The following is a 16,568-nucleotide window of genomic DNA, read 5'->3' as shown; positions in this document are numbered from 1 at the left end:
TGCTGAATTCCTTTTGTTTGTGGATTTTTTTTTCATTTCTTTTGTTTTTGTAAGTTTTTTTTTAACTGAGACTTTATGTTTTTCCTCTTTATTTTGATGAGTAGATTTGTTAACTTCCTTTGTGGTTGCCTTGAAATTTACCCTTATCTTTCTAAGTTTGAAGCAGTCTATTATTACTTGGTATCGCCTTGCCTTCCTCTCCATTAGAAGGTTCTGTGCCAACACCGTTTATGTCCTCTTTTATTGTTCTGATGTTGTTGTCATTTACAGATTAACTGATCTGTTTCCCTGTTGTATTACTTTTGGTTTAGGATAGTCCTTGAGAGTTCATTTCCTAGATTGGTATCTAGGATACGATCCTGTATCCTAGATTCAGCCCGTGAGCTGATGTTATTTGTTCTCAGATCAAAGGACTCCCTTTAATAATTCTTGTAAGTTGGTTTGGTTTTTACGTATGTCCTTAATTTCTGTTTATCTGGAAATGTCCTGATTTCACCATCATATTTGAACGAGAGTCTTGCAGGATATATTATTTTTGGCTGGCAATTTTTTTCTTTCAAGGTTGTATATATGTATATATGTCATCCCATTGCCTTCTTGCCTGCATGGTTTCTGCCGAGTAATCTGAGCTTAGTCTTACTGTTTCTCCTCTGTATGTGACTTTTTGTTTTTCTCAAGCTGCTCTCAGGATTCTTTGTCTTTGGTTTTGGCGAGTGTGATTTTCTTTTGAGGTCTATCCTATATGGGGTTCTTTGAGCTTCTTAGATGGCCAGCTTTTCATCTTCCATGATATTGGGTCAGTTTTCTGTCAGGAGTTCTTAATCGATCCTCTCTGTGTTTTCTGTTTTCTCACTGTGGTCTGGAACTCCAGTCACTCGTAAATTTTTTCTTTTGATTGTATCCCACATAATTCTCAGGGTCTCTTCATTTTTCTTCATTCCTTTTTCTGATTTTCCCTCAAACAGAGTTGTATCCAAGTGTTTGTCTTCAATTTTGCTGATCCTGTATTCCACCATTTCAAAACTGCTCCTCAGCCCTTCTATGACACTTTCCATTTCTGAAACCTTGTTGTTTAGCTTTTGCATTTCTAATTGATGTTTTTGTATGATTTCTAGTTGTGAATTTATTTTGGCATTTGTTCCTGCATTATTTTCCTGAATTCTTCCATTTATTTGTCAGTATTTTCCATGAATTTGTCTATTTTTTCCTGATTTTTGTCTGTTTTTTGCTTCAACTCTTTGATATCTCTGAATATTAGAGATTTCAATTCTCTATCAGGTAGTTCGTGTACCTTTTCTTCTACTGGAAAGTCATCTGGTGTTTTATTTTGCACACCTACTGGCACTATCCTGTCACTATCCTGTCCTGTTTTTGTAAATGTTTTGATATTGTCTGCTGTCTTCGGGGCATTTGATAGTTATTTTCCTCGTTTATTGATTGTAGATTTATTTGTTTTGTCCTGCTTTTTTGTTTTATTTGGCTATGTCTGAGCAGTTGGGCTTTGTGTTCTTTGTTGTTTACTCGTCTCTGGGCATGATACTTTTCACCTCCTCCAATTGGCAGGGTCAATCGCTCAGATATGGTACAGCAGGACAGGTCTAGCTGAAGAGGAGTTGCTGGGATGGGTTGTTTGTGGCACCTAGTACGGCCACCAGGGTGGGCCAGTAGTGAGCGCAGGGCAGGTTCCAGTAGGCCGTGCCTGGGCTGCTTGGTGTTGTGATGTTCAGTGCATGGTGCAGGTAGGCAGGATGGAGGGGGGAGATTGTGATGTTCGGAGCTAAGATGGGTATGGGAGAAGGGAGAGAGGAGAGAGGAACGGGAGCCAAAATATACGAACAAACAGAAAAGAGTGCTGTGGGACATTGCCATTGGAGTGGAGAGATGAGAGACTATGAAATGGAGAAATACAAAAAGGAGAAGATGAAAAAAAGAAAAGAAAAAAATGAATAAATAAAATTAGAGAGAAAGAAGAAAAGCAGAGTGTCCAGGGATCCCACCAGTGTGTCTGCGAGGTCTGGGGACGTTACTCCCAGGCCATGAAGTACAGCCTGGCTAGAAGGGGTAGTGGTGTCACTCAGCGCCAGGTATTTGGGGGACAGGAAGAGAAGGAAAATATAGAGAGATGAGAAACTGAGTAATGAAGAAAGACAGGGAAAAGAAAACAAAACAAATACAAAAAAAAAAAAATTACAAGAACAACCCCCCCACCCTAGAAAAACAGAAAAAAAAACATGAAAAAAGAAATGACCTCAGGGATCCCGCTGCTCGTCTGCGCCAACTGAGGGGCTAGGTCCCAAGCTGCGCAGTACTGCCCGGCTAGAATAGGCTCCCAATTCAAGAAAGAAAAAGAAAACCAACAATTCAAAACAAATCAAAAAAGCCATGGGATCCCACCAGTGTGGCAGCTAGGGCCAGGAAGCAGTTTCACATTCGAGCAGCATTTCACAGCCTTTCAGGAAGAAGCAAAGATGGCACATGGAGCCAGGTATTTGAGAGAAAGGAGGAGGAGGTGGTGAGAGGTAAGGAAGAAATCTAAAAAAGTAGGAAAAAGCAACACCAGCAGCCAACAAATGGCACTTAGGGAGCTGGCCAGTGTGGGCGGGTGGAATCCAAGCGACACCGGGGTGAAGCTGGTGCTTCCTGGCCAAGAAACTGTGGCCGCAGGAAGTAGAGGAGGCCGTGTGGGGGTGAAGAAGTGTGGGGGGTGGGAAAGCATATATCGCTGGTTACCAGTTTTGTCTCCTGGTGGAGGCTCCATGAAGCTGCTTTCTCATACCCCCGTTTGCTGATCTCTGATAGGAGTCCAAGATGGCAGATCTGTGCTGCGATAGCTGATAAGGGACCTCTGCATGTATCTCTCCTCACTGTCTCTTCTCTGTCTGTTTCTTATTCCATTTGGTGCTTGGCTGAGTTCTTTCTCTCTTCATTTGATGCTTAGGGTTTCAGGATGGCTGTTTTCTCTGTTTGGCTTAGTTTTTCGGATCTTTGCTGTAGAGGGATGGCGTAGTGCTTCTGCCTGTAGCGCCATGTTGCCCGGAAGTTACGTTAAAATTTTTTCACTAAAATTAATTCTACCCATAACATAACTACTTTCTATTTTTGCCTGCTTATTCCACATAATATTATATAGATTTTTGCATGCATCTCTCATAGCATCATAATGTCTTTGTTTGAAATATTACCTAAGACACTACCAAGTTAATGTACTGTAATTTACCTTATTATTTCCCTGTTGTTAGTCATTTAGGTTGTTTCTAATTTTTATTTATTATAGATAATTCTGCACTGAATATCTTCATGCAAAAGCTTTTGTTCCTTTTTGTCAAATTACATTCTTAGGATAAATTCCCCAAAATGGATTGCTAGTGATAAGATTAGTTTTTAGCTATATTACGAGTTATTTGTCTGCAGAAGATTTTCACAGCTGCTGGTACGTATTGCCATAATGCTTTCTGAAGAGATTTTTCTAGTTTATGTCATCAGAATTTTTTTTAATTATGAAGTATTTGATGTAACTTGATGTAAGTTATGAAATATAGTAGTAAGACAAAACAAAACCTGACACCTAATATAACATGTACACCATAGTCCCTGCCACTCAAGGAAGCTCCTTATGAGCTTCCTCCCTGATTCTCATCCACTGCTTTTGCACCACAAGTACTGCGTTGGATTTTCTTTTTCTTGATCATTCTGTTGCTTTTCTTTATAGTGTGCGACGAATATGCACAGTCCTATATGTTTACTTGTGCTTGGTTTTCAGATTTTATGAAAATGATATGATGGTCAACATGACTTGCTTTTTTCACTCAAGATTATGTTTTTAATATTCATCTACCTAGATTCATTAATTTTCATTTATCATCTTTTTTTTGTATCTGTCATACACTGTTTTATTGTCATTTGTGTAATAATTTAAAAATACTTAACCAATTGAGTAAGTATAAAATGATACATCAGGTTTGCTTTAAAAATACATTTCTTTTGTTATGAATATGACTTTATTTCTGGATATTGTTTCTGTTTATTTTTATTTGAAAAGCGTGTTCATACTCCATGGCGGTTGTCTTTTATGTTCTTTACACTCAAGTGAGGGTTTTTTTTAACGGGTTAAACATTTGTATGACGTCCCCTTCAACCACCCTGGTCTTTTTTTTGTTTGTTTTGTGTGTTTTGAGACCTAGATTATTTTTCACTATCTAGTAATCTAGAATCAACTAGTAAGATTTTGTTGTTGTTGTTGTTGTTGGGTGCTGTCAAGTAAATGCCAATTCACAGCAATCCTGTTTGTCAGAGTAGAACTGCCCCATAAGGTTTTCTTGGCTGTAATCTTTACAGAAGCATATCACCATGTCTTTCTCCTACAGAGCTACTAGGTGGGTTTGAACCACCAACCTTTTGGTTAGCTGCCAAGTGCTTTACCATTGTGCCACCAGGGCTCCTTAGTGAAGTTTAAAAATTGATGTTAGGTAGAATATGAGTCAAAGAGATGTATTTGTAAGGGGATAGGCAGTGAATTATTTGGTTTTTATATGTGTAAGAGATCTTAACAATTATTTATTCTGTCCATTTTATAGATAAGAGAAGTTGAGCAAAGAGATGTTAAATTGCTTGCCTTAGGTGACACAACCAAGTAATGACACGGACTTGGGGCTGGAACCCTAATCTTAGGACTTTCCTGGCTGGTACTTATACCAGCTCTACAACAGTGCTCTATTTATGTGGCAAATGAAGGAATGGAGACACAAAGAGAGAAAATGTCTTGCCTAAGTCACATATGTAATTTGTTGATGAGTTTGGAATCAGAGCCCAGGTTCTCCTGATACCTAGAGCAGTGCTGGTCTCATTACACCATTAAACCATTTCCTGTTTGAAATGTCTTCTGTAACGGCTACATTATTTTGATCTGTTGGTTGAGTAAATATTATAATGGAATTTATTAACAGTGTTTTCAGGGACAGTGCAAACTTTATGCAAAATTCCACATGAATATTAAAAATATGACATGGTTCCTGTCCCAAAATATCAAATCTAATTTAAATATTAAGCAAGTCACTCAAACTTATTGTCTCTCTTAAAGTCATGTTGTTTTCAGACTTAAGTCTATAGGAACCATGACAAAGGATTAAATCAAATGGGATCTTCAGTAGTTTTAAAAATAGTGTTCTTTTTATTATTAGAATTTTACTGTGGTTGAACTACTTCTGGTTTTAAGGTTAATTCATAGAGCCTGTCAGGCTGTTTTCTTCTTTTGAGAAACAAAAAAGTGAATCCCCCTTTTCCCCCTTGTTGGGCATTTTAGGGCTGTCTAAATATCGGCCAGCCAGTTCCCGGTCGGCTTTAGTGCCCCAGCACTCATCAGGCTGCGATGGCACACCCACCACAAAACCCCCGTGGAGTATGGAGCTTGCACGTAAAGGAACAGGTAAAATTAATTTTCTTTTTTTGTTTAAGAACAAATCTGTGAACTTCCTAGGGTTATTCATCACCTTAAAAAAAAAGTACTTAGAAAAAAATATAAATCTTAGGACTTGCTTTTCTTGTAACACATTGATGTTATATTTTAAATGAGTCTTTTTTCAATTTCAAAAGCAGTATACTATTAAGAACACTTGGAAATAACAGGAAAGTAGAAGAGGGAAAAAAAATCATCCCCCATTATGCTATTTCAAGATGACCATTGTATTAACATTTTGTTCCTTCCTTGCAGTGTTTTTTCTAAGAATATTATAATGTGACATATGCCAACTTCCATAAAATACAAAAATCAACCATTTATTTTCCTCCCTAAAAATCATATAGTCAGTGATTCAGTCATGAAGACTTCACGGCATACCTAGAAAAATTTAGCATGTTTCTTCTTTTATGCAAATTATTTCATACTAATTGGGTTTAAGTTTATAAAAGGTAATACAATTCAGATGTGTTTGTTACCTCTTCCACTATTTTACATTGTCTTCTACTTATTCTGTTCCTCTGTTGCTTACAGAGAAAAGATTATAATCCAGATAAAGAGTAAACATTTGATGCTGATAAACTACCATGAAGCAAAAAGATTCAGTCTTCAAGTTTTGACAAAACAGGGACTGATAACAAGATGCATAAGCAATCATTTTTAAGGAAAAGCTTTTCCAGAAGTCATTAGTCAGACTAAAATCTGTCAACTTTTGGTTACATTCCAACTGATGGATTTTGCTTATATAAACCATGTTTTTATATGATATAAATTAAAAAGTACTGTTTATTAAGTTGAGGACCTTAGGAATCAACTGTGATTAATAAGAGACTTCAAACAAAAGCAATACCTCAAAATGTTTTAGTATTGAGACTGCAGACTGTTGGTTGCTTATATCTCTTGGTGCATTGTATGCATTTATCATAATAAAATACCTGTTGCCATCAAGTCGATTCCGACTCATAGCGACCCTATAGGACAGTAGAATTGCCCTATATGATTTCCAAGGCTGTAATCTTTATGAAGCAGACTGCCGTGTCTTTCTCCCGTGGAGCAGCTGGTGGGTTGGAACTACCTACCTTTTAGTTAGCTGCCACGTGCTTAACTGTTGTGCAACCAGGGCTTCTTCATTTATTGTCATAGATCCACACAAAATATGTTTCAGAAAGAAATCAGCTGGAAACTTTAGCACTTACTTTGATAAGTAAATTTTGACATTTCTTAATGCTTGCCTCCCAACGTGTCTGTCCGTTTGTTGAACTGTGGAGGCTTGCATGTAGCTGTGATGCTGGAAGCTATGCCACCGGTATTCAGATACCAGCAGGGTCACCCATGGCGGACAGGTTTCAGCAGCTGAAGCGGTATATCGACAGGAAACTGCCAGAAATTCAGGCCGGATTCAGAAGAGGACATGGAACCAGGGATGTCATTGCTGATGTCAGATGGATCCTGGCTGAAAGCAGAGAATGCCAGAAAGATGTTTTCCTTTGTTTTATTGACTATGCAAGGGCATTCAGCTGTCTGGATCATAACAAATTATGGATAACATTGCAAAGAATGGGAATTCCAAAACACTTAATTGTGCTTATGAGGAACCTGTGCATAGATTAAGAGGCAGTTGTTCGGTCAGAACAAGGGGATACTTCAGGTTTAAAGTCAGGAAAGGTGTGTGTACCTGTTCAATCTGTATGCTGAGCAGATCCGAGAAGCTGGGCTATATGAAGAAGAACGGGGCATCAGGATTGGAGGAAGACTCATTAACAACCTGTGTTATGCAGATGACACAACCTTGCTTGCTGAAAGTGAAGAGGACTTGAGGCACTTACTGATGAAGATCAAAGACCACAGCCCCCAGTATGGATTACACATCAACATAAAGAAAACAAAAATCCTCACAACTGGACCAATAAGCAACTTTATGATATATGGAGAAAAGATTGAAGTTGTCAAGGATTTCATTTTAATTGGATCCACAATCAACTCCCATGGAAGCAGCAGTCAAGAAATCAAAGGATGCGTTGCATTGGGCAAATCTGCTGCAAAAGACCTCTTTAAAGTGTTGAAAAGTGAAGATGTCACCTTGAGGACTAAGGTGCGCCTGACCCAAGCCATGGTGTTTTCAGTCACCTCAGATGCATGCGAAAGCTAGAAAATTAATAAGGAAGAGTGAAGAAGAATTAACACCTTTGAATTGTGGTGTTGGTGAAGAATATTGGCTATACCATGGACTGCCAAAAGAACAAACAAATCTATCTTGGAAGAAGTACAACCAGAATGCTCCTGAGAAGCAAGGATGACAAGGCTATGTCTTACATACTTTGGACATGTTGTCAGGAGAGATCAGTCCCTGGAGAAGGACATCATGCTTGGTAAAGTACAGAGTCAGCAAAAAAGAGGAAGAGCCTCAACAAGATGGATTGACACAGTGGCTGCAACAATGGGCTCAAGCTTAACAACGATTATGAGGATGATGCAGGACCGGGCAGTGTTTCGTTCTGTTGTTCATAGGGTTGGTATGAGTTGTAACCAACTCAGTGGCACCTAACAACAACATAGCCCTTACCAGTTTTGTATTCCCTTGATTTTGTTTTTGGTGTAATTTTGCTTTATTATCATTATACTTACTAAAATTTATTAGACATGAAGAAACTTTCTAGATTTTTTAAAATTTATAAAGTTTAGAGAGTTTTAAACCTGTTCATACAGTTGAGTGATGTTTCTGCTCGTCTGCTTTCCCTTTAAAAAAAAAATTGTCTGAATTTCCAAGTGTCAAATCAGTTCCTGTTCCAGAGAGAATCTGAGTGTGTTTGTTTTTTCTTAGTGATGTGGAGCATTAACCTAGGTAGAAGCAAGTCTTAACACCTTATGTCCACCAGTGTGCTTTTGTATCATTGTTTCATATTGCTTTAAAAGATACATTTTTACTTTTTTTCTTTTGAATCTCTCTTTAGAGACTTATAGTTCTCATGACCTCATATTGGAAGACTGGGGAATGGGAGATGCAAGGTTAGTGAGGGAGAAGAGAAAAGCATGAAAATTTTGAGCTTTGGCTGCTCTCAGTATAAAAACCCAAAACCCAACCCTTTGCCATGGAGTCAATTTTGACTCATAGTGACCCTATAGGACAGAGTAGAACTGCCCCATAGGATTTCCAAGGCTGTAATCTACATGGAAGCAGACTGCCACATCTTTCTCTCTAGGAGCAGCTGGTGGATTCGAACTGCTGACCTTTCGGTTAGCCGAACGCTTAACCACTGTGCCACCAGGGCTCCTTTGATGCAAGGCTGGTGATGGAGAATAGGAAAGCATTAAAATTTGAGCTTTGGCTGCTCTCAGTATAGGACCCTTTTATGTCATAAAGTAAAATGAGTGCCAGTGATATTTAATTTTGAATGTATTTTTTAATGTGCCTTTGTAATTTCTTTAAAATTATTTAGTACCCTAAGACCACTGAACAAGTCCTAAAATTCAGCAGCAACATTATTAGAATTTAGAAAACCTTCATTTTACAAATGATAAGAGTTCCAAAATTCTGTTTATACATGTCTTTATTTTGGAGTCTGAATGAGTTTTCTCATAGACACATCGTTATGCTTTATAGGTACTTTCCCAGACTATCCCAGCAAAAGCCCATTTAACTCATACTACATGAGAATAGAAGTATCAAACCTAGCCACTGTGTGTAACAGTGTTTCTAGGAGAACAGGCACTTGGAGCTCTTTTGGGATGTCAGAAGCTTAATTTTAGCTAACCCAAGTGGTCAGTAAGAATAAGAAGTTCCTCTCTTCCTGCCTCCCCGCAGGAGCTGAGAGTCTTCTACTGTAGTAGCTACCTTGGCCTGGGGTTGAGAGGAGGGGATTAGGAAGGAAGACATAGAGCACTGGTGAGGGTTAAGCTTAGAGTTCACAAATGAGCCATATTCAGCTCATCCGACTGATGCATCTTTTATTTAGTCTGTAAAAGTCTTACAAAAATTTTAAATGAGTTGGCAACATTTAATAAGAGATTATGCATAAAAATCTGGGTTTCTGGCTTTTCTTGAAAAAGACTTATCAGCATTAGGACTGTCTTTCCATGTGCACTGATGAAACTGAGAGGTCCTTTTAGGCAGGGCCTGTGCTTTCCAATTCACTGATCCCTCTTGCCCTGCACCCAGCAGTCTGCTTAGGTCGCCTTTAGTCATGAGCTGAGATGGAGTCTTAGAGCCAGGGAGCCATATGATAATTGAGAACTGGGTGACCTGGAATGTGTTGGAAACCTCCTCTGGGAGGGATAGAAAAGGAATAGGGGTTTAGATAAGATAAAGAAGGGGTAGAAACTGTCAAGTAAAGGAGGACAGGTCTTGGCTTACTTTTAACTTCCCCCCCCCCCGCCCCGTTTTTCCCTTTCCTTGCATATAATAATGAGAAGAGTATTTTCGGGTGGGGATGATATGTGGCTGGTAGATTAAGCCATTTGGGGTAAGAACGGAGAAGTGGCAGGAGTATTTTCCTTCATTACCCTTCCTTTCCCCCTCCTGAGGTAAAGGAAGGGAGTATGGAGAAAGGTCTGTGTGGCTCCCATGGTGATGGGGGAAGCATACCATGTCTTCTCCCATCACTGTGAAGGCCTGAGTTGGCTGCTCTGTCTCCCAGGCTGCTGCAGAGGTTGAAGAGGAGAGTAGGGGTGAGAGGAACAAGGAGAGGAAAATCTCTAGTGGTTTCTTGGGGAAGAGGAGAGGTCAAGTTCCTGCAGCTGCCTAGCTAAGGCTGCTGGGTTATGTAAGGCCTTCTTGCATAAGTCAGAAAAGCACTATTCTGATGCATTGGGGGGTGGGGAGGTGGGGGGTGGAGGGTGGATCCTTTGCGCTTGCCCTAGAGGTCTTTTAAAATTCTAATATGAAAAATAGACTTTGATTTTTTTTCCCTTACATTATAATGATTTAAGTCTACACCTTATTTTTCACAGTAATCTAAAGAATCCAGAGAACAGACTTCACACTTTTGCTAGTGGAAACTGCAGGTTTTGTGTTAAATTTAAAACATATACCTAATGGGAATGTATTTAACAGAATTAGTAGGTTATTTATTGTCTTGTTACCGGTACTTTTATCAAATGAGCTGAAAAGCTTCCACATTAGGCTTACATAAGTGTCTTTTTCTGCTTTGCATTTGGTAAATTGACTGCAGCTAACGCGTATCCATATTGTGTTATATTAGGTCTCCAGGAATAATTTTACTTTGGATTGAACAAGATTTTTAAGAATGAACCTTATCTTTTTTGTAACTATTTGTTGTGGTGATGTTTGTTTTTAGTGAGTTGCATGATAAATCAGTTTTGTTGTTTTTGTCTACATTATATTCCATCTTTGTCTTTGGCAGTGGAAAAGTCACTTTGAATTAATGAAAAGAATGTCATTTTACTAGGGTCAGTTAGCAGAGCAGTCTATAATGAAGGACTGTCAAGTAAAGTTGCACTTCAGCCAACTTCACTGTTACTGGAACTGCTCATTGTTTCTGGGAACATTTGTGGTCTGCCTTAAATAATTTTTTTCTTTTTAATACTTTAAAGCTTCCTTAATAACCTTCCTGAAATTATTTGCTTGCTTCACAGCCCCTCCCCTTTTCTAGTGAATTATGAATGAATCAGGATTTACATTTTCTTTATAATTATTTTTCTTCAGATTGAAAATAAAAAAACTGGTTCGTTTTAAGAAAAAAAATTAAAAACATTAGTTATCTTCATCTGTTACCTGTAAATCTAAACTCCAGGAACTTTTAGCTTAATCTGACAACTTTTTTTAAGAAAATTATATGTATCTTTTATTTTTTGCATGAATAAATGTTTTAAAAACACTGCTCTGAATACCAGTTAACAATATATGTTGAAGGACATCATGTATCAGCATAGCTAAACCTCTGTCATTTTTTTAAATGACTCATACCAAATGAAACCCGTTGCTGTCAAGTCAGTTCTGACTCATAGTTACCTCATAGGACAGAATAGAACTGTCCTATAGAGTTTCTAAGGAGTGGCTGGTGGATCAAACTGCTGACCTCTTGGTTAGCAGCCGTAGCTCTTAACTGCTGCTCCATGAGGGCTCCAGTGACTCCATAGTATTATGTTATATGGATATGCCATGATACATTTAATCAAGTCCCTGTTGATGAACATTAAGTTTTAATGGATGTTCTGCTAACACTGTTCTAGTCAGTCTTAGTGTATATGTCTTTGCACATATACATGAGCAATTAATAAGATAAATTTCTAGATGTGAAATGTCTGAATCAAAGAGTATGGCATTCCAGCTTTGGTGAGTGGCATCTGGGGTCTTAAAAGCTTGCCAGTGGCCATCTAAGATATATCAGTTGGTCTCAACCTACCTGGAGCAAAGGAGAATGAAGAACATTAAAGACACAAGGAAAATATTAGCCCAAGAGACAGAAGGGGCCCATTGCCATTGAGTCGATTCCTACTCAATGTGACCTTGTAGGACAGAGTAGAACTGCCCCATAGGGTTTCCAAGGCAAATTTGCGACATCTTTCTCCCATGGAGCAGCTGGTGGATTTCAACCATCAACCTTTCATTTAGCAGTGAAACGCTTTAATGGCTCTTTTTGTTTAATCAACACCCTTACTCATTTCTCACTCTCCTGAGTTATTTTGAAGGCTATCCCATACATCCTATCATTTCATTCATAAATATTTTAGTATCTCTAAAAGATAAGGACTTTTAAAAATCCTAACCACAATACTATTATCACTCCTTAAAAAATTATTTCCTATCATTAAATATCTGGTCACAGTTTAAATTTTCATTTGGCTCATCCAAATAATCAGTTGCCTTTAAGTAGACTCTGACTTATGGCAACCCCATGTGTGTCACAGTAGAACTGTGCTCCATTGGGTTTTCAGTGGCTGATTTTCCAGAAGTAGATTGCCAGGCTTTTCTTCCAAGGTGCCTCTGTGTGGACTCAGGCTTCTAACCTTTTGGTTAGCAGCCAACCGCATTAACCTTTGGCACCACTAAGGGACTCCCAGTTGACTCATAAATGCCATAGATTGTATTTTTCTTTTTAACAATTTGTCTGAATCAGTGTCCAGTAAAGTCCACACATTGCAATCGGCTGATATGCCCCTTACATCTCTTTTAATCTAACATTTCCAGTTAATCTCTCTCTTTGTCTCTTTTTTTCTCCCTGACATTTAATTTATTGAACAAAACAGGTTTTTGATCTGTAGTTTTCAAGTGCAAATTTTGCTAATTGTATACCTACTGTGTAGTTAACATATTTAAGTTCCTGTAAATTTGTAGTTATATCTAGAAGCTTAAATGGATTCAAGTTTATAGGTGGTGGTGTGATCTTCCATCTGGAGGCATAAAATATCTTATTGAGTCTCTTCATTATGATATTAGTAGATCTAGATGCCCCGGGCCTAGATCCATTGAGTCATTAGGGATTACAAATGGTGATATTCTAATTCCTCCTTCCATTCTTATTTATAAGCTGAATTATTTCTGTAAACTAAACTTCTCCTCACCTACTGTTACCCAGTGGTATAGATCATGTAGGAAAAGAAAAATACATGGTTTATTATTTATTTAATAATTTTCAAAGTAATGAGTTGGTTGACTAGCATTCTCCACTGGTGATTTTTTTTTTAAAAAAAGCATCATGAACTCATGGATTTAAACGTATTTGGTGTGTTTTCAGCCCACTATAATTATTATCTTTATCAGTAGTCAAATTATCCCATCTTCGAACAGTGAGCCTCCTCTTAAATTGATTCTAGAGTCCCTTTGACATGACTTTAACTTCTGTGCTACTATAGCAGATGTTTCTGGCTCGTCTTGTAAATATTCTGACCCACGCCTGGAATCAGCCATTTGTCCTGGGAGTCCTGGTTCCTGACGCTGTTATTCTTGGAGCTAGCCAATCCATTGTCCTGTTAATTGACTTCACGCAAATAAAGAGAAATGAAAGATTTATAATTAATGTATTTTGTATGCAAAGCATAAGTCCACTAGGCAAGAGGTTGAATTCACATTTGTAAGTGGTTGTTCTTTGGAAAAGAATACACCCAAGTACACTCAGTTGTTCATTTGGCAGTCACCTCTGCTGGGAAGTGCAGGTTCCAGTATAATTATTGGCTTTTCTGCAATCTGCGTAGCTTGGCTGGTATTTAGGATTAGATAATGAGGGTTCTTTCAGTGCAGAAGAGGACATCAGACTCCCAAGAGTGCAGACAGCCAACTGGAGAACTGCAAAGTCTGTTGATGTAGAATAACCAAATAATGATATAGGAACTAAAGGAATTTGTTCATGAGGCTTTAAAATATCTTATTACTTCTCATCATTACCTGACTATGTATTCTGTTAGGTAAGGGCCTATTTTCTTATGTTTGTAGAATCAGCAACATATCCATGCTAACTTAATTAAAACTATATAGTGACACATTTGACTGAAATTATAAATTAGATAATCTCAAATTTTTTTTTCTTCTGAAGCATGTCTAGGGACCAATTACTACAGCAGATACAGATCCGCAAACTTGCTTCATTACATAATCTCTTTATTTAGCTTTTGCATACTTATTTGGTTAGCTTTTCATAAAAATCATGATTAAAATAAAAATATAACTTTGTGGTAGTAATATGTGAATAATCTGTGAAGACGGAAACTTTGAGTTGTTCACTTGTTCTAAAATATTGGAACAGCGTGGCACAAAGGAAGTAGAGTTGTCAGTAAATACCAGTTGAATGCATGAGCTTGAGACCCACCCTAGCTTCAGCACCACTTATTTTTAAGCTGTGCTTTAACTTTTTCCCCTCAAAATCAGTGACCTTCAAATTACTTTAAGTTGGGCTGAGTTCACCTGACATCCTATTTTACAAAAACAGAACAACTGTATACTTCTGTTATATTAATTCATTAATTTATTTAGCAAACTTTGATGGGTGCTGTAGGGGGTGCTAGATACTGTGCTATACACTGGGACACAAAGATGAAAAAGACAAAATCCTTGTCCTCAAGCTAATGGAGAGACCAAAGATAAGAAGATAGTAGTACAGTACACACCATGGTATATGCAGACAGGCCCTGTAGCATAGTGTTAAAGAGTATAGACTCTGGAGTCAGACTCTTTGGGCTTATATCTCAGATCTGCCAGTACTAGCTGTATCACTTTGGGCCTGTTACTTAATCTCTCTGTTGCCCTGCTTTCCTCATCTGTCTTATGATGATAATAATAGTACCATCTAACAGAGCTGTTGTGAGGATTAAATCAGCAAATTTATGTAACTCTTCCTGGCACAGAGTAAGGCCTATGTGTTAGCTGTTATTAATATGAATATAAAAACAAGATGCTGTGGGAAAAGGAAGAAACTAATTCTTTTTGACAGTTTGGGGAAAACTTCCCAAAGAAATGACATTTGAGGTGAGCTTTAAATTATTAAAAAGCCTAGAATGTTCTTTTTTTCCCTTTCCCCTCCTTTCGGCCTCAGCTTAAACATTTCTTCCTCAGAGAAGACTGCCTCTCTGATTCCCCTACTAATTTAAACCCTCCGTCGTGCTCCTGTTCCACTCTGTGTTTTTGTTACTCAGGTGTATGTATTCAGTTTCTTCTTTGCTAGTTTTGTAAGCTTCAGGAGGGCTGAGATCTATACAGTTCATCACTGCTCTCCCCAGTTCCAGTACCGTCCCTGATGTTTGTTAAGTGAGTGCATCAGACAGGAAAGGAGGGAGGTGCATTCCAGGCATAGGGAATAGCATTTACAGATGCACAAGAATTTTGGAAAGGCTTTACATATCTCAGTGTGGCGTTAGTAGAAGGAAGGAGGAAGCAGGGAGGAAGGAAGGAGGGAAGGACTACATTGAAGTCTTATTTTTGTGGGAAAAAATTCTTGTTTTGGGGGCTAGTTTGGATTTTTTTAGAAAATTTTTTTGGAAACTGCTGAACTGAAACCCAAAGAATCTGGGTTTTATTCTGTCCATAGAACCAACTGAGTTTTTAAGTAGATAGTCTGATCAGCTTTGCAGTTAGATTACTGTGCAGCAGGGTTTCTTAGCCTTGCCATTACTGACATTTTGGGAGTGATGATTCTTTGTTGTGGGGGCTGTCCTGTGCATTGTAGGATGTTTAGCAGCGTTCCTGACCTCTGCCCACAAGATGCCAGTAACACTTCCTCATCCCCACTATTTGTGACAGCCAAAAAATGTCTCCAGGTATTGCTAATATCCTGTTGTTGTTGCTCTTATTAGTTGCCATCGAGGTGACTGACTCATGGCAACCTTACCTATGAAACAGAAAACAGACTTATAGACGTCAAGTCATTTCCAACTCATAGCAACCCTATAGGACAGAGTAGAATGCTCCATAGGGTTTCTAAGGCTGTAATCTTTACGGAAGCAGACTGCCATATCTTTCTTACACAGAACATCTGGTGGGTATGATCCACCGACCCTTCAGTTAGCAGCCAAGCACTTAACCACTGTGCCACCGAGGCTCCTTAAAAATCTCAACATCTGGGTCGAGAGGAATCAGCTCCCTTTTACTTGAGTTTTACTTTCCTCGTTACCAACAGGAATTAATTTGTGTGTTTTTAATTTTGAAGGGAAAGAACAGTCACCCTTGGAGATGAGTATGCATCCAGCAGTGGCACCTCCACTCTCAGTGTTTTCTAAGGAGTCTACCTCCTCCAAACACAGTGACCACCATCACCACCATCACCACGAGCACAAGAAAAAGAAGAAGAAGCACAAGCATAAGCACAAGCACAAGCATAAGCATGACAGCAAAGAAAAGGACAAGGAGCCTTTTACTTACCACAGCCCCGCCAGTGGCAGGTCTATTCGTTCCCCCTCCCTTTCAGACTGAGAAGGGGACAGAGAGACCTTTCCCTTAGTATCCAGAAGATTGTATATAATGAAAGCTTTGTCCTCATAAAGAATGATAAAAGGGAAGGAAAGGGGGAAAAAAAGTTGCCTCTCGTATGAAATTCAGAATCCATTTAAATTCTGAACATTTGATTTACGTTATTTATACAATTGAGATCTAATTGGGAAAATGTGTTTTCTAGTTTGGCTAAACCATTTTGTCCCTTGTTCTGTCTTTAAAACACACACACACACACAC

General features: G+C 38.5%; 1 protein-coding gene across 2 annotated transcripts in view; it reads left to right on the top strand.

Annotated features, from left to right (window-relative positions):
• Positions 1–16,562, top strand: part of TAF2 (TATA-box binding protein associated factor 2) — a 101,536-nt gene extending 84,974 nt beyond the window's left edge. For both annotated transcript variants that reach the window (XM_004372974.3, XM_023728169.1), the window contains 2 exons: positions 5,300–5,422; positions 16,048–16,562. In XM_004372974.3, coding sequence (XP_004373031.1) covers positions 5,300–5,422; positions 16,048–16,310 — 386 coding nt within the window. In that variant the 3' untranslated portion in view covers positions 16,311–16,562. The remainder of the gene's footprint in view (positions 1–5,299; positions 5,423–16,047) is intronic.
• Positions 16,563–16,568: the final 6 nt, after the last annotated feature.

The sequence above is a fragment of the Trichechus manatus genome, unplaced genomic scaffold (genome assembly GCF_000243295.1).
Source record: "Trichechus manatus latirostris isolate Lorelei unplaced genomic scaffold, TriManLat1.0 scaffold00022, whole genome shotgun sequence".
NCBI classification, from domain to species: Eukaryota; Metazoa; Chordata; class Mammalia; order Sirenia; family Trichechidae; genus Trichechus; species Trichechus manatus.
The sequence above is the reverse complement of the archived record's forward strand: the minus strand, read 5'-3'. Positions and strand labels throughout refer to the sequence as shown.